Source organism: Hyperolius riggenbachi, chromosome 11, assembly GCF_040937935.1.
Source record: "Hyperolius riggenbachi isolate aHypRig1 chromosome 11, aHypRig1.pri, whole genome shotgun sequence".
Lineage (NCBI taxonomy): Eukaryota > Metazoa > Chordata > Amphibia > Anura > Hyperoliidae > Hyperolius > Hyperolius riggenbachi.
The window spans coordinates 121,672,168-121,695,469 of NC_090656.1; the positions used below are offsets into that span (position 1 = coordinate 121,672,168).

General features: G+C 41.5%; 2 protein-coding genes across 2 annotated transcripts in view; both read right to left on the reverse strand.

The window, feature by feature from the left end:
- The window catches only part of LOC137537707 (mucin-5AC-like), a 535,576-nt gene that overhangs the window by 122,966 nt on the left and 389,308 nt on the right, over nt 1-23,302 (reverse strand). The gene's annotated exons all lie outside the window — the stretch shown is intronic.
- Nucleotides 1-23,302, reverse strand: part of LOC137538613 (mucin-2-like) — an 81,815-nt gene that overhangs the window by 58,451 nt on the left and 62 nt on the right. Inside the window, exons 2-3 of the mRNA XM_068260891.1 lie at nt 18,929-23,226; nt 11,962-18,568 (exon numbers count right to left, since the gene is read on the reverse strand). Of these exons, the coding sequence (XP_068116992.1) occupies nt 11,962-18,568; nt 18,929-23,226 (10,905 nt within the window). The remainder of the gene's footprint in view (nt 1-11,961; nt 18,569-18,928; nt 23,227-23,302) is intronic.

The following is a 23,302-nucleotide window of genomic DNA, read 5'->3' on the forward strand; positions in this document are numbered from 1 at the left end:
CTCTCCAGCGGTTTTACTTCTGGTATTGCAACCATCGTTGTGAGTAGGGGCGTAGCAATAGGGGGTGCAGAGGCTGGGACCGTATTGGGGCCCCGAGGGGCCCTCGCTCAGCTGCAGTATTATCTCTCTATTGGTCCTATGCTCATATTAATCACTTCTATAGATGCTTTGAATAGTGGTAATCATTAACAAACTGTACCCTATCCTTTTCTTGCACCGCTGACACTGTGGTTGCCATTGGCAGGTTTTGGTGCAATGTTTCAATTGTAATGTATAGAGTGCTTCAGGGGCCCCCATGTAAAACTTGCCTCATGGCCTACACCACTGGCTGTGAGTTTAGAAAGACAGCACCTAAAAGCTTTAAAAATTAATAAAAAATAATTAAAAAATAAGCAAACCTTTCAAGACTAGTTTATCTATAGTCTTGATCTCATGCTAAACTAAAAAATTAGGATGCTTGCAGCCCAGTAAACTGTATTGCCAGAGAGCCTTTGGTTTACATATCACATGCAATTTAAACATAGCATAGATTTAAACATTGCATCCTTAGCATTACATAGGTTTCTTTACGTGGGATTCTATACTTTTTCATACATTACTATCCTTTTATTAATTCTCTAGGCATGGCCGGATTTACAGCTCAGGAGCCTATAGGCCAGTGATGGCTAACCTTGGCACTCCAGCTGTGGTGAAACTACAAGTCCCATGAGGCATTGCAAAATTCTGACAGCTCTAAGCACAACTCGGGGAGATAGAGGCATGATGGGATTTGTAGTTTTGTCACAGCTAGAGTGCCAAGGGTAGCCATCACTGCTATAGGCACGTTCAGGCGCCCCAAGCTCCTCCCCTTATTACAGGTCACACCCCTCAAGCCACACCCCCTTTTCTTATTACATAAAACAACATAAGGTAGTGCAGATATTATTAAAGGCAAGTGACAATATCATCAATACGCAGATACTGTATTACCAATGACATGCATAATTTTACAACCTACTGTTAACCTAACTTGTACAGAAAAAAAAAACCTTCTGGACTTGGTGCTTCCCACTGACACAGTGCTAATTGGCTATGACAACGTCTGTGTAGGCTTCATTGTAAAGGTGGCCACACACATATAGATGGGCAGCAGATCAACCATCAGATAAAGCCCTCTATGATGCTCACACACTGTACATAGATTTCCAATCAGTGTCTGTGGATTTGGGGAAAAGCCAACACCTCCTGCCTGGCCATCCAGGTCTCCCCAATGTGTGCTGCCCTCGGTGTTGGTACCAGAGCCCTCACCTGTCCCACTGGCACGCATCCTCCCATGTCTTTTCTCCAAGCAGCGGCATTCCTCCCCCATGTCTTTTCTTCCTGAGTCATGTGACAAAAGCTGGAGGACAAACAGAGGCGTATGTATGCTGCCAGAGCTCAAGTGTGTGACCTCTAGAATAGACACAGGGAAGAGAAGCACCGCTGCATGGACAAATCTGGACATGGGAGGAGGCATGGCGGCGGGACAGGTGAGAGTTAGTTCTGCTGCCAACACTCTACGTCAGTCATTGCCAAATCGGATACTGCCAGAGACATGCTCCCGACTGCAGATCAAGCAAAATTTTCTGTCCTGCGCAATTCACCAAATCAATTGATTTAAAACGGAAATCGATTGGGCATAATTTGCAGCACCGATTTCTAGCAGATTGAATCACAGTGATCTAATTTTCCAGATATCGACAGGTCAAATCAACAAGTATATGGGCACTTTTAGAGCAGAATATTTAGTGATTTAAGACTAACCCCTAGCAACCACACAGTGACTCATTTAGGCCTTGTTCACATCCTAAATCACAATTGTCGACGCCAGCGTTTTGCGATTTTGTGCACAATTGTTTTTTTTTGCACGTTGCGATTTTTTATGGCGCTTTTCTAAGGACTTTTGAAGAGTGATTTGTTTTTTTTTACTTCCTGACATTAGGAAATGAATAAATACAATGTATTTATTCAAGAAAGCGCAGGGGAAATCGCTATATAAAACGCCTTTTCAAGCGCTTTGCAAATTCCCTATACCATCCATGTAGGCAAATCATCCCGAAAATAGTATAGGCAGTGCTTTGGTGAGCGGATTATATGTAAATACTCTCATAGGGAATCATTGCACAAGCGCTTTTAAGGCGATTTTAAAAATCACCAGCGCTTAAAAAATCCCAAACAAGCCCTTAGAGGAGAATCTTCTGATAATTTATCAAACGTAATACATAGTAGCTGCAGGTAATTAATGAAATAGTGACCAACCTTTCAAGGAATATTAACCCATCAAATACTTCAGTGTTTTAGATATTTCAAACAAGCTTGTGTTTGTCAGTAGATAATCAGCAGTTTAAGAGTTAACCTGCATTTAACTTTTCAAGTTCCATAATGTTCAGATGTGTCCCCCGCCCCCATATGCCCCCCACAATCACAACACTATGCCCCAAACACATACAATAATTCCTTAACTAAGGGGTCATCACCCCAATGCTGAAAAAACCCGCCCAGGGACTTCCTCAGGATGTACTGCGCAGTACGTCCTGAGGAAATCCCTGGGCGGGGTGAAACGTGTTGACGTAAGCCTGCATCACGCGCTGTGGTGCCCTCCGCCCTCCTGCCGGATCGTAGCAGGGTGCCCTGTGAAATGGCGTATACTATAGCCGGACGAATGCCACTATGCTGAAATGAAAGCAGGCCCTGAGTCTAGCCTAAGCAGGTGAGCACTCCCGCAGTAAAAATGACAAGAAATCTGCGGTTAGCTGGGCCCGAATGGTAGTCCGTGATTGATACATCTGACCGATCGATGGAGGAGGTGGTAACTATAACTATGGACAATGTTTAACACGAATCTCAACTCTTTAAATCATATATGACCAGTTGGCCTAGAGATGGGACTTTGCATTGAATGATACATACATTGAATCTGCAGTATCATGATACAGAGCCCAGTCAGAGGTGGGCTGTGCTGAACGTATTTATATACACAAGATAAGCAGCTGGTAATGAATAAGGAAAATTTATGAACTTCCATCCTTGTTCCTGTTTCTTGGAATTCGTCAAGGATAACTGAGATGTTGTAGAAATCTTGGATTCGGAAGAAGTAATTTTGCCTCTTTTTTGGAACTTTGTTTCCCCTTTTTCTGACAACTGGATACAGGACTGCCTGCTGGATGCATGCTCATATACATTTATACACATATATTTTTTTCTGAGTACCACTCATCTTCTATTGTTTTTTCAGCATTGGGGTTTTTCAGCATTTAGGCCTTGTTCACATCCTAAATCACAATTGTCGACGCCAGCGTTTTGCGATTTTGTGCACAATTGTTTTTTTTTGCACGTTGCGATTTTTTATGGCGCTTTTCTAAGGACTTTTGAAGAGTGATTTGTTTTTTTTACTTCCTGACATTAGGAAATGAATAAATACAATGTATTTATTCAAGAAAGCGCAGGGGAAATCGCTATATAAAACGCCTTTTCAAGCGCTTTGCAAATTCCCTATACCATCCATGTAGGCAAATCATCCCGAAAATAGTATAGGCAGTGCTTTGGTGAGCGGATTATATGTAAATACTCTCATAGGGAATCATTGCACAAGCGCTTTTAAGGCGATTTTAAAAATCACCAGCGCTTAAAAAATCCCAAACAAGCCCTTAGAGGAGAATCTTCTGATAATTTATCAAACGTAATACATAGTAGCTGCAGGTAATTAATGAAATAGTGACCAACCTTTCAAGGAATATTAACCCATCAAATACTTCAGTGTTTTAGATATTTCAAACAAGCTTGTGTTTGTCAGTAGATAATCAGCAGTTTAAGAGTTAACCTGCATTTAACTTTTCAAGTTCCATAATGTTCAGATAGTGCTATTAGGCCTCATTCACACCTAAAATCGAAAATGCAAACATAAGCGTTTTGTGTTTTTGTGCACTTCCCCCCCCCCCCCCCCTCTCCTGCTGCTCCACTCCCTAATGCAAGTCAGGAAGTGAACTCTGACCCTGAAAAGAATGAATACAATGTATTTATTCTTAAAAACGCTCACGCAATCGCTGCACAAGGCGATTTTGTGAGCGTTTTGCGTTTTTACTATACCTTCCATTGAGGCAAAATCACCTCAAAAATGGTACAGGCATCGCTTTGCTCAGCAGATCGCAAACGAACCACTCAGCTGTGAACTGTCTCATAGAGATTCATTGCACAAGCGTTTTTAGGGCAATTTTGAAAATCGCATGTGCTTGAAAAAAGGGCAAAAACATCCTTAGTGTGAACGAGCCCTCAGAGTGAGATCCAGCAGAAAAACAGATAGCTGACAAGTTCTGCAGTGAGGGCTGCAGCCTGCAGGGAGAGATGAAGAGCATTTAAAGTGGATCCGAGATGAACCTTTACTCATTGCATAATTGTGCTCCTTTCCCATTGTTTATAGGGCATTCCTCAAGCCAAATACTTTTTTGTTTTTGTTTTAATACTCTAATTCCCAATAAACTAAACAAGCCACGCCCACAGGTTTTCAGAGAGCCAAGGCACTTTCAGACAGTAGCAAGGGCTCATGGGAGCTCAGTCTGGGCAGGTGGAGGTGAGGTATTACTAGCCAGAGATTTCAGAGGCAGAGGGGAGGAGGGAGGAGGAGGGGGGATTAGGTTTTTTTGCTTAAGATGCAGATAAGCCTGTCTCTTTGTAATGTGTACAAACAACATGGCTCTGTCATTGTATCACAGGAAGAAATAAACATATTCTATTAAAACTGTTTGCATCTAGATTTGCTGTGTAAACTATCTAAACTTTAGCTATATATACAAGTTACTTAGTTGTTATAGTTAGTTTTTCATCTCGGATCCACTTTAAGTGTCTGTGTTGACGAAGCTGCTTAAGATGCAATCTCTGGGGAAGTGGGCAGGCTGTTGGATGGTGAAGGGAGCATGAAAAGGCTGTCCAAGCCTGGTAAAGTTGACTATAATCCCCCGAACACACTTTACAAAACAATGCACTGTTATGCATGAATCTGCTTGCATCCACCAGCACCCACCAGGAGCTCTAGCACAGGAAACAGAGTACACAGGCTGCAAGCCAGCAGACAGCACCCTGGACAGGCAGAAGGATACAGAGGCTAAAGCAGAATGCAGGCTGCAAGCTGGGGAAATGTGCAGAGTACAGGAGGATGATGCTGGGGCACGGTGCTACACGCTGGCCACACACTAACAGCTGCTGTCGGCACTCGAGTAGCTAATAAGCCAGTCATCTGTAATCTACTGACCAAAAAATGGAGCTGGAGAGCGGGAGGAGTAGCTGAACAGGGGAAACAGTGCATGCATCTGTCCGTACCAGGAAGTCAGCAGGTGGGCAGGCTTATCTCTTCTGTTTGGCACTACCAATAAGGCACCTACAGGCTCATGCCTTGGTTTCTCTATGATAAATCCGTCCCTGTCTCTAGGTCACACATATAAAATCTAGAAAACCATAGATCCATGCATATTCTCTAAGATTACACACATGCGATCTAGATATCCATTGATCCTTGTCCTAATGTCTTATGCTTATTATATAGGTTAGCTCTCTAAAGCCATATACACCCAGTCTGAGTACCCCTTAATCCACATTAATACCACAATTAACAGATCACCCTATCTGCTGATGTCATTCCAAATGCCAACAGAGGTCCCCCTGAGTACATGATTATAATAGAGCCTGAGGGTTTCCTCCATGCAATGGACCTTTAGGCGTGCCACGATTGTGAGCGAAGGTCCTTTCTGGTCAACCTTATTCAATAAAGCATTTAAGATTTATTTCCATATTGAATCTCCTGGGGCCAATGATTACAGTTCATAGATCCATTTGGTTTATTTTTGGAGTAGCAATTTTATATAGATAGGCTGATCTGGTAATTGTGGTATTAATGTGGATTAAGGGGTACTCAGACTGGGTGTATATGGCTTTAGAGAGCTAACCTATATAGTAAGGATAAGAAATTAGAACAAGGATCGATGGCTATCTAGATTGCATGTGTGTGACATTAGATCAATGGATATCTAGATTGTATGTGTGTGACCTAGAGAATTAATAAAACGATAGTAATGTATAAAAAAAAGTATAGAATCCCACCATAAAGAAACCTATGCAATGCTGAGGATAGAAGAAGCCAGGCTTTTGCCCTGCGAAACGGTCGTAAGGCCGTGCACCACTTGGCGCCCACACCTGCAACCTCCCACACCCAGGTACAGCGCTTTAGCATCTGCATCATCTATTTTTGCACGACCACAAATTTGAATGCCATGTGATTCACTCATGCATCATATCGTTTTTTTGCACTGCTAACCACTTGCTGATATTTAAACTATAGTGCCAGACTTCTTTTGTCTTCTCCATATGTTTTGCATTACTTTTGCCTTCAAGTCTTGAGCACATAGTAATCCTGGGTATACATCAACTTTGCCTGTCTCACTCAGCGTTACCCGAGTGCCTGCCAGCTCTCCCATCTACCTTGATGCAATGCTGAGGATGCAATGTTTAAATCTATCCTATATTGAAATTGCATGTGATGATATGTAAACCAAAGGCTCTCTGCCAATACAGTTTACCGGGCTGCAAGCATTCTAATTTTTTAGTTTATCATGAGATTAACCACTTAAGGACCGCCCCCAGCCGATGGGCGGTGGCAAAGTCCGGGCCCAAACGACCGCAATACGCCCATCGGCGGGGGCGGCTGCAGGAGTGGCTATACGGCGATCGCGTCATTCGTGACGCGATCAGCCGCCGGGGACTGGCTCCGCCCACCGTTCGCTGTAACTAACCGGCCGTTCGGAAGCGCCGGCGGGTTACTAGCACCCAGATCGCCGCTGCACGTATGTATAATAGGCTTTGTAATGTATACAAAGCCTATTATACTGGCTGCCTCCTGCCCTGGTGGTCCCAGTGTCTGAGGGACCACCAGGGCAGGCTGCAGCCACCCTAGTCTGCACCCAAGCACACTGATTTCCCCCCCCTGCCCCCTGATCGCCCACAGCACCCCTCAGACCCCCCCCCCTGCCCACCCCCCAGACCACTGTTTGCACCCAGTCACCCCCCTAATCACCCATCAATCACTCCCTGTCACTATCTGTCAACGCTATTTTTTTTTTAGTCCCTAATCTGCCCCCTACTCCCTCCTGATCACCCCCCACCCCTCAGATTCTCCCCAGACCCCCCCCCGTGTACTGTATGCATCTATCCCCCCTGATCACCTGTCAATCACCCGTCAATCACCCCCTGTCACTGCTACCCATCAATCAGCCCCTAACCTGCCCCTTGCGGGCAATCTGATCACCCACCCACACCAATAGATCGCCCGCAGATCCGACATCTGATCACTTCCCAAGTGCAGTGTTTACATCTCTTCTCTCCTCTAAACACCCACTAATTACCCATCAATCACCCATCAATCACCCCCTATCACCACCTGTCACTGTTACCCATCAGATTAGACCCTAATCTGCCCCTTGCGGGCACCCAATCACCCGCCCACACGCTCAGATTGCCCTCAGACCCCCCCTTATCAATTCGCCAGTGCAATATTTACATCTGTTATTCCCTGTAATAACCCACTGATTACCTGTCAATCACCTATCAATCACCCCGTCACTGCCACCCATCAATCACCCCCTGTCACTGCCACCCATCAATCAGCCCCTAATCTGCCCCTTGCGGGCAATCTGATCACCCACCCACACCAATAGATCGCCCGCAGATCCGACATCAGATCACCTCCCAAGTGCAGTGTTTACATCTCTTCTCTCCTCTAAACACCCACTAATTACCCATCAATCACCCCCTATCACCACCTGTCACTGTTACCCATCAGATTAGACCCTAATCTGCCCCTTGCGGGCACCCAATCACCCGCCCACATGCTCAGATTGCCCTCAGACCCCCCCTTATCAATTCGCCAGTGCAATATTTACATCTGTTATTCCCTGTAATAACCCACTGATCACCTGTCAATCACCTATCAATCACCATCTGTCACTGCCACCCATCAATCACCCCCTGTCACTGCCACCCATCAATCAGCCCCTAACCTATCCCTTGCGGGCAATCTGATCACCCACCCACACCAATAGATCGCCCGCAGATCCGACATCAGATCACCTCCCAAGTGCAGTGTTTACATCTCTTCTCTCCTCTAAACAACCACTAATTACCCATCAATCACCCCCTATCACCACCTGTCACTGTTACTCATCAGATTACACCCTAATCTGCCCCTTGCGGGCACCCAATCACCCGCCCACACCTCAGAACGCCCTCAGACCCTAGCCCTGATCACCTCGCTAGTGCATTGCTTGCATCTATTTCCCCCCTCTAATCACACCTTGAGACACCCATCAATCACCTCCTGTCACCCCCTAGCACACCTACCCATCAGATCAGGCCCCAATTTGCCCCGTGTGGGCTCCTGATCACTCGGCCAAACCCTCAGATCCCCCTCAGACCCCCTTCCGATCACCTTCCCAGTGCATTGATTGCATCTATTTTCCCCTCTAACCGCCCCCTGAGACACCCATCAATCACCTCCTGTCACCACCCTAGCACTCCTATCCATCAGATCAGGCCCCAAACATCCTGTCATCTAAGAGGCCACCCTGCTTATGACCGGTTCCACAAAATTTGCCCCCTCATAGACCACCTGTCATCAAAATTTGCAGATGCTTATACCCCTGAACAGTCATTTTGAGAAATTTGGTTTCCAGACTACTCACAGTTTTGGGCCCGTAAAATGCCAGGGCAGTATAGGAACCCCACAAGTGACCCCATTTTAGAAAGAAGACACCTCAATCTTCTATGAACTCACCATACTCCTAACAGAATACCTTGGGGTGTCTTCTTTCTAAAATGGGGTCACTTGTGGGGTTCCTATACTGCCCTGGCATTTTAGGGGCCCTAAACCGTGAGCAGTAGTCTAGAATCCAAATGCCTCAAAATGACCTGTGAATAGGACGTTAGGCCCCTTAGCGCACCTAGGTTGCAAAAAAGTGTCACACATGTGGTATCGCTGTATTGTGTTTTGGGGTGTATTTTTACACATACCCATGCTGGGTGGGAGAAATCTCTCTGTAAATGGACAATTGTGTGTAAAAAAAATCAAGCAATTGTCATTTACAGAGATATTTCTCCCACCCAGCATGGGTATGTGTAAAAATACACCCCAAAACACATTATACTACTTCTCCTGAGTACGGCGGTACCACATGTGTGGCACTTTTTTGCACCCTAAGTGCGCTAAGGGGCCCAAAGTCCAATGAGTACCTTTAGGATTTCACAGGTCATTTTGCGACATTTGGTTTCAAGACTACTCCTCACGGTTTAGGGCCCCTAAAATGCCAGGGCAGTATAGGAACCCCACAAATGACCCCATTTTAGAAAGAAGACACCCCAAGGTATTCCGTTAGGAGTATGGTGAGTTCATAGAAGATTTTATTTTTTTGTCACAAGTTAGCGGAAAATGACACTTTGTGAAAAAAAACAATTAAAATCAATTTCCGCTAACTTGTGACAAAAAAAAAATCTTCTATGAACTCACCATCTTCCTAACGGAATACCTTGGGGTGTCTTCTTTCTAAAATGGGGTAATTTGTGGGGTTCCTATACTGTCCTGGCATTTTAGGGGCCCTAAACCGTGAGGAGTAGTCTTGAAACGAAATTTCTCAAAATGACCTGTGAAATCCTAAAGGTACTCATTGAACTTTGGGCCCCTTAGCGCAGTTAGGGTGCAAAAAAGTGCCACACATGTGGTATCGCCGTACTCAGGAGAAGTAGTATAGTGTGTTATGGGGTGTATTTTTCCACATACCCATGCTGAGTGGGAGAAATATCTCTATAAATAGACAATTGTGTGTAAAAAAAAATAAAACAATTGATTGGCACTTTTTTGCAGCCTAACTGCGCTAAGGGGCCCAAAGTCCAATGAGCATCTTTAGGCTTTACAGGGGTGCTTACAATTAGGCACCCCCCAAAATGCCAGGACAGTGAACACACCCCACAAATGACCCCATTTTGGAAAGTAGACACTTCAAGGTATTCAGAGAGGAGCATAGTGAGTCCGTGGCAGATTTAATTTTTTTTTGTCGCAAGTTAGAAGAAATAGAAACTTTTTTATTTTTTTTTTACAAAGTGTCATTTTCCGCTAACTTGTGACAAATAATAAAATCTTCTATGAACTCACCATGCCTCTCACTGAATACTTTGGGATGTCTTCTTTCCAAAATGGGGTCATTTGGGGGGTATTTGTACTATTCTGGAATTTTAGCCCCTCATGAAACCTGACAGGTGCGCAGAAAAGTCAGAGATGCTTGAAAATGGGAAAATTCACTTTTGGCACCATAGTTTGTAAACGCTATAACTTTTACCCAATCCAATAAATATACACTCAATGGTCTTTTTTTATCAAAGACATGTAGCAGAATAACTTTCGCGCTCAAATGTATAGGAAATTTTACTTTATTTGAAAAATGTCAGCACAGCAAGTTAAAAAAGTCATTTTTTTGCCAAAATTCATGTCTTTTTTGATGAATATAATAGAAACTAAAACTCGCAGCAGCAATCAAATAGCAGCAAAAGAAAGCTGTATTAGTGACAAGAAAAGGAGGTAAAATTCCTTTAGGTGGTAGGTTGTATGACCGAGCAATAAACCGTCAAAGCTGCAGTCGTCTGAATGGAGAAAAAGGCTCTGGTCCTTAAGGGGCGAAAAGACTGTGGTCCTCAAGTGGTTAAGGATATAGATCAACTGCTCTTGAAATGTTTCCCCATTTTTAAATTCTTTTTTTTATAATTTTTGAAAAGTTTTTTAGTTGCTTTTTTTCTAAACTCACAGCGATGGTTGCAATACCAGAAGTAAAACCGCTGGAGAGCAAAGAAACAACATTTTATGGAGAGGCGGGAGTTGGAGAGCTCCTAACCAATCACATTGCACTGGATTAGTTTAAGCAACGCTGAGCTGTCGCAGCCCCAAGCCCCTGATGAGTCACGTGTAAAGTGACAAAATAGATAGGGCAGAGCTGCTGACAGCGTGTGCTGGGAACAAGTGTGAGGAGAAGGTGAGTGGAGGATTGTGGCGGGACCTAGGGGAACTGAATGGTCAGCCCAGGAGCCCGAGCGGGGTAGAGCCCACGGGACAAACTCTAAGCGATGCTAAACCTCTACCTATTGTTAGTGCAATATTTGAATAAATGCTTTTATGATTGTAAACGGTGTTGCGCAATGAGAGATGTTTATTTCTTTGAGGAAATATGCGGACATACATTTAAAGGGGCACTACTGATCTTGGTGACAGCAGCAAGTGTGTAGTTGGAGCAAATAGGCGAGGGGAGCCTGTGAATACCCCACAAGTGCATAAGACCATTGTCATTTGTGGTCCTATTAATTTGGTGAGTCACTCTCCACGTGGTGGTGGTGGTGGTAGTGACAGAAGTTATGCAGTGCTGGTCAAATGTTTTTAATGTTAGACACTAACAGTGTCTGGCATGCTGTCATTAGCACACGGTTGGCTGATCAAGGGTTATTGTTCCTGCATGCACAGTCTACATATTGTTCTCATATTTATTTGGGCCTGAAGATTTGGACTTGTGATCCTTTTCTGACACAAAAACTTTGTTCCTGCAATTGGAGTGCGCTCCCTAAAGAGACAGTCATAAGGCCTTAGGCAACATTTATGTAAACTTTATGCCTTGTTTTTAGGTGGGAGTTTTTAAGGAGGTCTATGCGATTTGTATATATAAATAAAGTTTGTACTGTTTTGCTAATATATATGCTTTGTACTCTCTTATGTAATTGTTTGCTATAAGTCGATTAATATATTCTTTGTTAAGGTGAGAAGAGCTTCGGAACCCTGAAGAGTCACGTACGGTTAAAATTCCATATGTTTAACTAATTGAATTTATTAAATATAGGCCACAAAATATTAAAAAGTATGTTTTCTTTTACCTGCCTGTGTAGCAGTGGTCACAAGTGATGTAAATTCTGGAGAAGTTGTGGTCTCAGCTACTGTGGTGGTTGGTTGTGTAGATTTGGATGTTGTACTTTCAGTTGTAGTCTTTGTAGTGGTAACTTCCAGAGTGGTTGTAAATTCTGGAGAAGTTGTAGTCTCAGGTCCTGTGGTGGTTGGTTGAGTAGTTTTGGCTGTTGTCGTAGTTGTTGTAGTTGTAACTTCTAGAGTCTTCGTAGTTGATGGAGTTGTAACTTCTCGTGTAGTTGTGGTCTCAGTTACTTTGGTAGTTGGCTGTGCAATTGTGGATGTTGATGTACTTTCAGTTGTAGTTTGTTTTGTTGTAGGAGTTGTAATCTGTGAAGAGGTTATAAATTTTGGGGTAGCTGTAGTCTCTGTTACAGTAGTGGTTGGTTGTGTAGTTTTGGATGTTGTACTTTCAGTTGAAGTCGTTGGAGTTGTAACTGCTAGAGTGGTTGTAAATTCGTGTGTAGTTGTGGTCTCAGTCACTTTGGTAGTTGGCTGTGCAGTTGTGGATGTTGATGTACTTTCAGTTGTAGTTTGTATTGGAGTAGTAGTTGTAACCTCTGAAGTGGTTGTCATTTCTGGAGTAGTTGTAGTCTTAGTTATTGTAGTGGTTGGTTGTGTAGTTTTGGATGTATTTTCCATTGAAGTCTTTGTAGCTGTTGAAGTTGAAACTTTTAGAGTGATTGTAAATCCAGATCTAGTTGAGGTCTTAGTTACTTTTGTTGTTGTATGTGAAGTTGAGGATGGTGATGTACCTTTAGTTGAAATTTTTATTGTTGTAGGAGTTACACCTTCTGAAGTGGTAAATTCTGAAGTAATTGTATTCTCAGTTACTGTAGTGGTTGGTGGAGCAGTTTTGGATGTTGTTCTTTCAGTTGTAGTCTTTGTAGTTGTTGGAGCTGTAACTTCTAGAGTGGTTGTAAATTCTGGTGTAGTTGTGGTCTCAGTTAAATTGGTAGTTGGCTGTGCAGTTGTGGATGTTGATGTACTTTCAGTTGTAGTTTGTATTGTTGTGGAAGTTTTAACCTCTGAAGTGGTTGTCAATTCTGGAGTAGTTGAAGTCTCAGTTGTTGCAGTGGTTGGTTGTGTAGTTTTGGATGTTGTACTTTCAGTTGTAGTCTTTGTAGTTGTTGGAGTTGTCGTTTCTAAAGTGGTTGTAAATTCAGGTGTAGTTGTGGTCTCAGTTACTTTGGTAGTTGGCTGTGCAGTGGTGGATGTTGATGTACTTTCAGTTGTAGTTTGTATTGGTGTGGGAGTTGTAACCTCTGAAGTGGTTGTCATTTCTGGAGTAGTTGTAGTCTTAGTTATTGTAGTGGTTGGTTGTGTAGTTTTGGATGTTGTACTTTCAGTTGAAGTCGTTGGAGTTGTAACTGCTAGAGTGGTTGTAAATTCGGGTGTAGTTGTGGTCTCAGTAACTTTGGTAGTTGGCTGTGCAGTTGTGGATGTTGATGTACTTTCAGTTGTAGTTTGTATTGGTGTGGGAGTTGTAACCTCTGAAGTGGTTGTCATTTCTGGAGTAGTTGTAGTCTTAGTTATTGTAGTGGTTGGTTGTGTAGTTTTGGATGTATTTTCCGTTGAAGTCTTTGTAGCTGTTGAAGTTGAAACTTTTAGAGTGATTGTAAATCCAGATCTAGTTGAGGTCTTAGTTACTTTCGTTGTTGTATGTGAAGTTGAGGATGGTGATGTACCTTTAGTTGACATTTTTATTGTTGTAGGAGTTACACCTTCTGAAGTGGTAAATTCTGAAGTATTTGTAGTCTCAGTTACTGTAGTGGTTGGTGGAGCAGTTTTGGATGTTGTACTTTCAGTTGTAGTCTTTGTAGTTGTTGGAGCTGTAAATTCTAGAGTGGTTGTAAATTCTGGTGTAGTTGTGGTCTCAGTTAATTTGGTAGTTGGCTGTGCAGTTGTGGATGTTGATGTACTTTCAGTTGTAGTTTGTATTGTTGTGGAAGTTTTAACCTCTGAAGTGGTTGTCAATTCTGGAGTAGTTGTAGTCTCAGTTGTTGCAGTGGTTGGTTGTGTAGTTTTGGATGTTGTACTTTCAGTTGTAGTCTTTGTAGTTGTTGGAGTTGTCGTTTCTAGAGTGGTTGTAAATTCGGGTGTAGTTGTGGTCTCAGTTATTTTGGTAGTTGGCTGTGCAGTGGTGGATGTTGATGTACTTTCAGTTGTAGTTTGTATTGGTGTGGGAGTTGTAACCTCTGAAGTGGTTGTCATTTCTGGAGTAGTTGTAGTCTTAGTTATTGTAGTGGTTGGTTGTGTAGTTTTGGATGTATTTTCCGTTGAAGTCTTTGTAGCTGTTGAAGTTGAAACTTTTAGAGTGATTGTAAATCCAGATCTAGTTGAGTTCTTAGTTACTTTTGTTGTTGTATGTGAAGTTGAGGATGGTGATGTACCTTTAGTTGACATTTTTATTGTTGTAGGAGTTACACCTTCTGAAGTGGTAAATTCTGAAGTATTTGTAGTCTCAGTTACTGTAGTGGTTGGTGGAGCAGTTTTGGATGTTGTACTTTCAGTTGTAGTCTTTGTAGTTGTTGGAGCTGTAACTTCTAGAGTGGTTGTAAATTCTGGTGTAGTTGTGGTCTCAGTTAATTTGGTAGTTGGCTGTGCAGTTGTGGATGTTGATGTACTTTCAGTTGTAGTTTGTATTGTTGTGGAAGTTTTAACCTCTGAAGTGGTTGTCAATTCTGGAGTAGTTGTAGTCTCAGTTGTTGCAGTGGTTGGTTGTGTAGTTTTGGATGTTGTACTTTCAGTTGTAGTCTTTGTAGTTGTTGGAGTTGTCGTTTCTAGAGTGGTTGTAAATTCGGGTGTAGTTGTGGTCTCAGTTACTTTGGTAGTTGGCTGTGCAGTGGTGGATGTTGATGTACTTTCAGTTGTAGTTTGTATTGGTGTGGGAGTTGTAACCTCTGAAGTGGTTGTCATTTCTGGAGTAGTTGTAGTCTTAGTTATTGTAGTGGTTGGTTGTGTAGTTTTGGATGTATTTTCCGTTGAAGTCTTTGTAGCTGTTGAAGTTGAAACGTTTAGAGTGATTGTAAATCCAGATCTAGTTGAGGTCTTAGTTACTTTCGTTGTTGTATGTGAAGTTGAGGATGGTGATGTACCTTTAGTTGACATTTTTATTGTTGTAGGAGTTACACCTTCTGAAGTGGTAAATTCTGAAGTATTTGTAGTCTCAGTTACTGTAGTGGTTGGTGGAGCAGTTTTGGATGTTGTACTTTCAGTTGTAGTCTTTGTAGTTGTTGGAGCTGTAACTTCTAGAGTGGTTGTAAATTCTGGTGTAGTTGTGGTCTCAGTTAATTTGGTAGTTGGCTGTGCAGTTGTGGATGTTGATGTACTTTCAGTTGTAGTTTGTATTGTTGTGGAAGTTTTAACCTCTGAAGTGGTTGTCAATTCTGGAGTAGTTGTAGTCTCAGTTGTTGCAGTGGTTGGTTGTGTAGTTTTGGATGTTGTACTTTCAGTTGTAGTCTTTGTAGTTGTTGGAGTTGTCGTTTCTAGAGTGGTTGTAAATTCGGGTGTAGTTGTGGTCTCAGTTACTTTGGTAGTTGGCTGTGCAGTGGTGGATGTTGATGTACTTTCAGTTGTAGTTTGTATTGGTGTGGGAGTTGTAACCTCTGAAGTGGTTGTCATTTCTGGAGTAGTTGTAGTCTTAGTTATTGTAGTGGTTGGTTGTGTAGTTTTGGATGTATTTTCCGTTGAAGTCTTTGTAGCTGTTGAAGTTGAAACGTTTAGAGTGATTGTAAATCCAGATCTAGTTGAGGTCTTAGTTACTTTCGTTGTTGTATGTGAAGTTGAGGATGGTGATGTACCTTTAGTTGACATTTTTATTGTTGTAGGAGTTACACCTTCTGAAGTGGTAAATTCTGAAGTATTTGTAGTCTCAGTTACTGTAGTGGTTGGTGGAGCAGTTTTGGATGTTGTACTTTCAGTTGTAGTCTTTGTAGTTGTTGGAGCTGTAACTTCTAGAGTGGTTGTAAATTCTGGTGTAGTTGTGGTCTCAGTTAATTTGGTAGTTGGCTGTGCAGTTGTGGATGTTGATGTACTTTCAGTTGTAGTTTGTATTGTTGTGGAAGTTTTAACCTCTGAAGTGGTTGTCAATTCTGTAGTAGTTGTAGTCTCAGTTGTTGCAGTGGTTGGTTGTGTAGTTTTGGATGTTGTACTTTCAGTTGTAGTCTTTGTAGTTGTTGGAGTTGTCGTTTCTAGAGTGGTTGTAAATTCGGGTGTAGTTGTGGTCTCAGTTACTTTGGTAGTTGGCTGTGCAGTGGTGGATGTTGATGTACTTTCAGTTGTAGTTTGTATTGGTGTGGGAGTTGTAACCTCTGAAGTGGTTGTCATTTCTGGAGTAGCTGTAGTCTTAGTTATTGTAGTGGTTGGTTGTGTAGTTTTGGATGTATTTTCCATTGAAGTCTTTGTAGCTGTTGAAGTTGAAACTTTTAGAGTGATTGTAAATCCAGATCTAGTTGAGGTCTTAGTTACTTTCGTTGTTGTATGTGAAGTTGAGGATGGTGATGTACCTTTAGTTGACATTTTTATTGTTGTAGGAGTTACACCTTCTGAAGTGGTAAATTCTGAAGTATTTGTAGTCTCAGTTACTGTAGTGGTTGGTGGAGCAGTTTTGGATGTTGTACTTTCAGTTGTAGTCTTTGTAGTTGTTGGAGCTGTAACTTCTAGAGTGGTTGTAAATTCTGGTGTAGTTGTGGTCTCAGTTAATTTGGTAGTTGGCTGTGCAGTTGTGGATGTTGATGTACTTTCAGTTGTAGTTTGTATTGTTGTGGAAGTTTTAACCTCTGAAGTGGTTGTCAATTCTGGAGTAGTTGTAGTCTCAGTTGTTGCAGTGGTTGGTTGTGTAGTTTTGGATGTTGTATTTTCAGTTGTAGTCTTTGTAGTTGTTGGAGCTGTAACTTCTAGAGTGGTTGTAAATTCTGGTGTAGTTGTGGTCTCAGTTAATTTGGTAGTTGGCTGTGCAGTTGTGGATGTTGATGTACTTTCAGTTGTAGTTTGTATTGTTGTGGAAGTTTTAACCTCTGAAGTGGTTGTCAATTCTGGAGTAGTTGTAGTCTCAGTTGTTGCAGTGGTTGGTTGTGTAGTTTTGGATGTTGTACTTTCAGTTGTAGTCTTTGTAGTTGTTGGAGTTGTCGTTTCTAGAGTGGTTGTAAATTCAGGTGTAGTTGTGGTCTCAGTTACTTTGGTAGTTGGCTGTGCAGTGGTGGATGTTGATGTACTTTCAGTTGTAGTTTGTATTGGTGTGGGAGTTGTAACCTCTGAAGTGGTTGTCATTTCTGGAGTAGTTGTAGTCTTAGTTATTGTAGTGGTTGGTTGTGTAGTTTTGGATGTATTTTCCGTTGAAGTCTTTGTAGCTGTTGAAGTTGAAACTTTTAGAGTGATTGTAAATCCAGATCTAGTTGAGGTCTTAGTTACTTTCGTTGTTGTATGTGAAGTTGAGGATGGTGATGTACCTTTAGTTGACATTTTTATTGTTGTAGGAGTTACACCTTCTGAAGTGGTAAATTCTGAAGTATTTGTAGTCTCAGTTACTGTAGTGGTTGGTGGAGCAGTTTTGGATGTTGTACTTTCAGTTGTAGTCTTTGTAGTTGTTGGAGCTGTAACTTCTAGAGTGGTTGTAAATTCTGGTGTAGTTGTGGTCTCAGTTAATTTGGTAGTTGGCTGTGCAGTTGTGGATGTTGATGTACTTTCAGTTGTAGTTTGTATTGTTGTGGAAGTTTTAACCTCTGAAGTGGTTGTCAATTCTGGAGTAGTTGTAGTCTCAGTTGTTGCAGTGGTTGGTTGTGTAGTTTTGGATGTTGTACTTTCAGTTGTAGTCTTTGTAGTTGTTGGAGTTGTCGTTTCTAGAGTGGTTGTAAATTCGGGTGTAGTTGTGGTCTCAGTTACTTTGGTAGTTGGCTGTGCAGTGGTGGATGTTGATGTACTTTCAGTTGTAGTTTGTATTGGTGTGGGAGTTGTAACCTCTGAAGTGGTTGTCATTTCTGGAGTAGTTGTAGTCTTAGTTATTGTAGTGGTTGGTTGTGTAGTTTTGGATGTATTTTCCGTTGAAGTCTTTGCAGCTGTTGAAGTTGAAACTTTTAGAGTGATTGTAAATCCAGATCTAGTTGAGGTCTTAGTTACTTTCGTTGTTGTATGTGAAGTTGAGGATGGTGATGTACCTTTAGTTGACATTTTTATTGTTGTAGGAGTTACACCTTCTGAAGTGGTATATTCTGAAGTATTTGTAGTCTCAGTTACTGTAGTGGTTGGTGGAGCAGTTTTGGATGTTGTACTTTCAGTTGTAGTCTTTGTAGTTGTTGGAGCTGTAACTTCTAGAGTGGTTGTAAATTCTGGTGTAGTTGTGGTCTCAGTTAATTTGGTAGTTGGCTGTGCAGTTGTGGATGTTGATGTACTTTCAGTTGTAGTTTGTATTGTTGTGGAAGTTTTAACCTCTGAAGTGGTTGTCAATTCTGGAGTAGTTGTAGTCTTAGTTGTTGCAGTGGTTGGTTGTGTAGTTTTGGATGTTGTACTTTCAGTTGTAGTCTTTGTAGTTGTTGGAGTTGTCGTTTCTAGAGTGGTTGTAAATTCGGGTGTAGTTGTGGTCTCAGTTACTTTGGTAGTTGGCTGTGCAGTGGTGGATGTTGATGTACTTTTAGTTGTAGTTTGTATTGGTGTGGGAGTTGTAACCTCTGAAGTGGTTGTCATTTCTGGAGTAGTTGTAGTCTTAGTTATTGTAGTGGTTGGTTGTGTAGTTTTGGATGTATTTTCCATTGAAGTCTTTGTAGCTGTTGAAGTTGAAACTTTTAGAGTGATTGTAAATCCAGATCTAGTTGAGGTCTTAGTTACTTTCGTTGTTGTATGTGAAGTTGAGGATGGTGATGTACCTTTAGTTGACATTTTTATTGTTGTAGGAGTTACACCTTCTGAAGTGGTATATTCTGAAGTATTTGTAGTCTCAGTTACTGTAGTGGTTGGTGGAGCAGTTTTGGATGTTGTACTTTCAGTTGTAGTCTTTGTAGTTGTTGGAGCTGTAACTTCTAGAGTGGTTGTAAATTCTGGTGTAGTTGTGGTCTCAGTTAATTTGGTAGTTGGCTGTGCAGTTGTGGATGTTGATGTACTTTCAGTTGTAGTTTGTATTGTTGTGGAAGTTTTAACCTCTGAAGTGGTTGTCAATTCTGGAGTAGTTGTAGTCTCAGTTGTTGCAGTGGTTGGTTGTGTAGTTTTGGATGTTGTACTTTCAGTTGTAGTCTTTGTAGTTGTTGGAGTTGTCGTTTCTAGAGTGGTTGTAAATTCGGGTGTAGTTGTGGTCTCAGTTACTTTGGTAGTTGGCTGTGCAGTGGTGGATGTTGATGTACTTTCAGTTGTAGTTTGTATTGGTGTGGGAGTTGTAACCTCTGAAGTGGTTGTCATTTCTGGAGTAGTTGTAGTCTTAGTTATTGTAGTGGTTGGTTGTGTAGTTTTGGATGTATTTTCCGTTGAAGTCTTTGTAGCTGTTGAAGTTGAAACTTTTAGAGTGATTGTAAATCCAGATCTAGTTGAGGTCTTAGTTACTTTCGTTGTTGTATGTGAAGTTGAGGATGGTGATGTACCTTTAGTTGACATTTTTATTGTTGTAGGAGTTACACCTTCTGAAGTGGTAAATTCTGAAGTATTTGTAGTCTCAGTTACTGTAGTGGTTGGTGGAGCAGTTTTGGATGTTGTACTTTCAGTTGTAGTCTTTGTAGTTGTTGGAGCTGTAACTTCTAGAGTGGTTGTAAATTCTGGTGTATTTGTGGTCTCAGTTAATTTGGTAGTTGGCTGTGCAGTTGTGGATGTTGATGTACTTTCAGTTGTAGTTTGTATTGTTGTGGAGGTTTGAACCTCTGAAGTGGTTGTCAATTCTGGAGTAGTTGTAGTCTCAGTTGTTGCAGTGGTTGGTTGTGTAGTTGTGGATGTTGTACTTTCAGTTGTAGTCTTTGTAGTTGTTGGAGTTGTCGTTTCTAGAGTGGTTGTAAATTCGGGTGTAGTTGTGGTCTCAGTTACTTTGGTAGTTGGCTGTGCAGTGGTGGATGTTGATGTACTTTCAGTTGTAGTTTGTATTGGTGTGGGAGTTGTAACCTCTGAAGTGGTTGTCATTTCTGGAGTAGTTGTAGTCTTAGTTATTGTAGTGGTTGGTTGTGTAGTTTTGGATGTATTTTCCGTTGAAGTCTTTGTAGCTGTTGAAGTTGAAACTTTTAGAGTGATTGTAAATCCAGATCTAGTTGAGGTCTTAGTTACTTTCGTTGTTGTATGTGAAGTTGAGGATGGTGATGTACCTTTAGTTGACATTTTTATTGTTGTAGGAGTTACACCTTCTGAAGTGGTAAATTCTGAAGTATTTGTAGTCTCAGTTACTGTAGTGGTTGGTGGAGCAGTTTTGGATGTTGTACTTTCAGTTGTAGTCTTTGTAGTTGTTGGAGCTGTAACTTCTAGAGTGGTTGTAAATTCTGGTGTATTTGTGGTCTCAGTTAATTTGGTAGTTGGCTGTGCAGTTGTGGATGTTGATGTACTTTCAGTTGTAGTTTGTATTGTTGTGGAAGTTTGAACCTCTGAAGTGGTTGTCAATTCTGGAGTAGTTGTAGTCTCAGTTGTTGCAGTGGTTGGTTGTGTAGTTGTGGATGTTGTACTTTCAGTTGTAGTCTTTGTAGTTGTTGGAGTTGTCGTTTCTAGAGTGGTTGTAAATTCGGGTGTAGTTGTGGTCTCAGTTACTTTGGTAGTTGGCTGTGCAGTGGTGGATGTTGATGTACTTTCAGTTGTAGTTTGTATTGGTGTGGGAGTTGTAACCTCTGAAGTGGTTGTCATTTCTGGAGTAGTTGTAGTCTTAGTTATTGTAGTGGTTGGTTGTGTAGTTTTGGATGTATTTTCCGTTGAAGTCTTTGTAGCTGTTGAAGTTGAAACTTTTAGAGTGATTGTAAATCCAGATCTAGTTGAGGTCTTAGTTACTTTCGTTGTTGTATGTGAAGTTGAGGATGGTGATGTACCTTTAGTTGACATTTTTATTGTTGTAGGAGTTACACCTTCTGAAGTGGTAAATTCTGAAGTATTTGTAGTCTCAGTTACTGTAGTGGTTGGTGGAGCAGTTTTGGATGTTGTACTTTCAGTTGTAGTCTTTGTAGTTGTTGGAGCTGTAACTTCTAGAGTGGTTGTAAATTCTGGTGTAGTTGTGGTCTCAGTTAATTTGGTAGTTGGCTGTGCAGTTGTGGATGTTGATGTACTTTCAGTTGTAGTTTGTATTGTTGTGGAAGTTTTAACCTCTGAAGTGGTTGTCAATTCTGGAGTAGTTGTAGTCTCAGTTGTTGCAGTGGTTGGTTGTGTAGTTTTGGATGTTGTACTTTCAGTTGTAGTCTTTGTAGTTGTTGGAGTTGTCGTTTCTAGAGTGGTTGTAAATTCGGGTGTAGTTGTGGTCTCAGTTACTTTGGTAGTTGGCTGTGCAGTGGTGGATGCAGTTGTAGTTTGTATTGGTGTGGAAGTTGTAACCTCTGAAGTGGTTGTCATTTCTGGAGTAGTTGTAGTCTTAGTTATTGTAGTGGTTGGTTGTGTAGTTTTGGATGTATTTTCCATTGAAGTCTTTGTAGCTGTTGAAGTTGAAACTTTTAGAGTGATTGTAAATCCAGATCTAGTTGAGGTCTTAGTTACTTTTGTTGTTGTATGTGAAGTTGAGGATGGTGATGTACCTTTAGTTGACATTTTTATTGTTGTAGGAGTTACACCTTCTGAAGTGGTAAATTCTGAAGTATTTGTAGTCTCAGTTACTGTAGTGGTTGGTGGAGCAGTTTTGGATGTTGTACTTTCAGTTGTAGTCTTTGTAGTTGTTGGAGTTGTAACTGCTAGAGTGGTTGTAAATTCGGGTGTAGTTGTGGTCTCAGTAACTTTGGTAGTTGGCTGTGCAGTTGTGGATGTTGATGTACTTTCAGTTGTAGTTTGTATTGGTGTGGGAGTTGTAACCTCTGAAGTGGTTGTCATTTCTGGAGTAGTTGTAGTCTTAGTTATTGTAGTGGTTGGTTGTTTAGTTTTGGATGTTGTACTTTCAGTTGAAGTCGTTGGAGTTGTAACTGCTGGAGTGGTTGTAAATTCGGGTGTAGTTGTGGTCTCAGTCACTTTGGTAGTTGGCTGTGCAGTTGTGGATGTTGATGTACTTTCAGTTGTAGTTTGTATTATTGTGGAAGTTTTAATCTCCGATATGGTTGTAACCTCTGGGGTACTTGTAGTCTCAATTATTGTAGTTGTTGGTTTTGTAGTTTTGGATGTTGTGCTTTCAGTTGTAGTCTTTGTAGTTGTTGGAGCTGTAACTTCTAGAGTGGTTGTAAATTCTGGTGTAGTCGTGGTCTCAGTTAATTTGGTAGTTGGCTGTGCAGTTATGGATGTGAATGTACTTTCAGTTGTAGTTTGTATTGTTGTGGAAGTTTTAACCTCTGAAGTGGTTGTCAATTCTGGAGTAGTTGTAGTCTCAGTTGTTGCAGTGGATGGTTGTGTAGTTTTGGATGTTGTACTTTCAGTTGTAGTCTTTGTAGTTGTTGCAGTTGTAGTTTCTAGAGTGGCTGTAAATTCGGGTGTAGTTGTGGTCTCAGTTACTTTGGTAGTTGGCTGTGCAGTGGTGGATGTTGATGTACTTTCAGTTGTAGTTTGTATTGTTGTGGGAGTAGTAACCTCTGAAGTGGTTGTCAATTCTGAAGCAGTAGTCTCAGTTCCTGTGGTGATTGGTTGTGTAGTTTTGGATGCTGTACTTTCAGTTGCAATCTTTGTAGTTGTTGGAGTTGTAGTTTCTAGAGTGGTTGTAAATTCTGGTGTAGTTGTGGTCTCACTCACTTTGGTAGTTGGCTGTGCAGTTGTGGATGTTGATGTACTTTCAGCTGTAGTTTTTATTGTGGAAGTTTTAACCTCTGAAGTGATTGTCAATTCTGGAGTAGTTGTAGTCTCAGTTGTTGTAGTGGTTGGTTGTGTAGTTTTTGATGTTGTACTTTCAGTTACAGTCTTTGTAGTTGTTGGCTGTGCAGTCTTTGATGGTGATGTACTTTCAGTTGTAGTTTGTATTGTTGCCCGAGTTGTACTTTCTAAAGTGGTTTTAAGTTCTGAAGTAGTTGTAGTCTGAGTTACTGTGGTGGTTCGTTGTGTAGTTGGAGATGATATTACATTTGAAGTAGCTGTCCTTGTATTTGTGGTAGTTGTAGATTCTGGGGTGGTTGTAAATTCTAGAATAGTTGACGTCTCTGTGCTACTTGACAGTTGTGGTACAGTGGTCTTTGCTGTAATGGCAGTAGTTGTCTCTGAAATTGTTGTACTTTGATATGTGGTGGTGTGAATGGCTGTAGTTGTACAGTT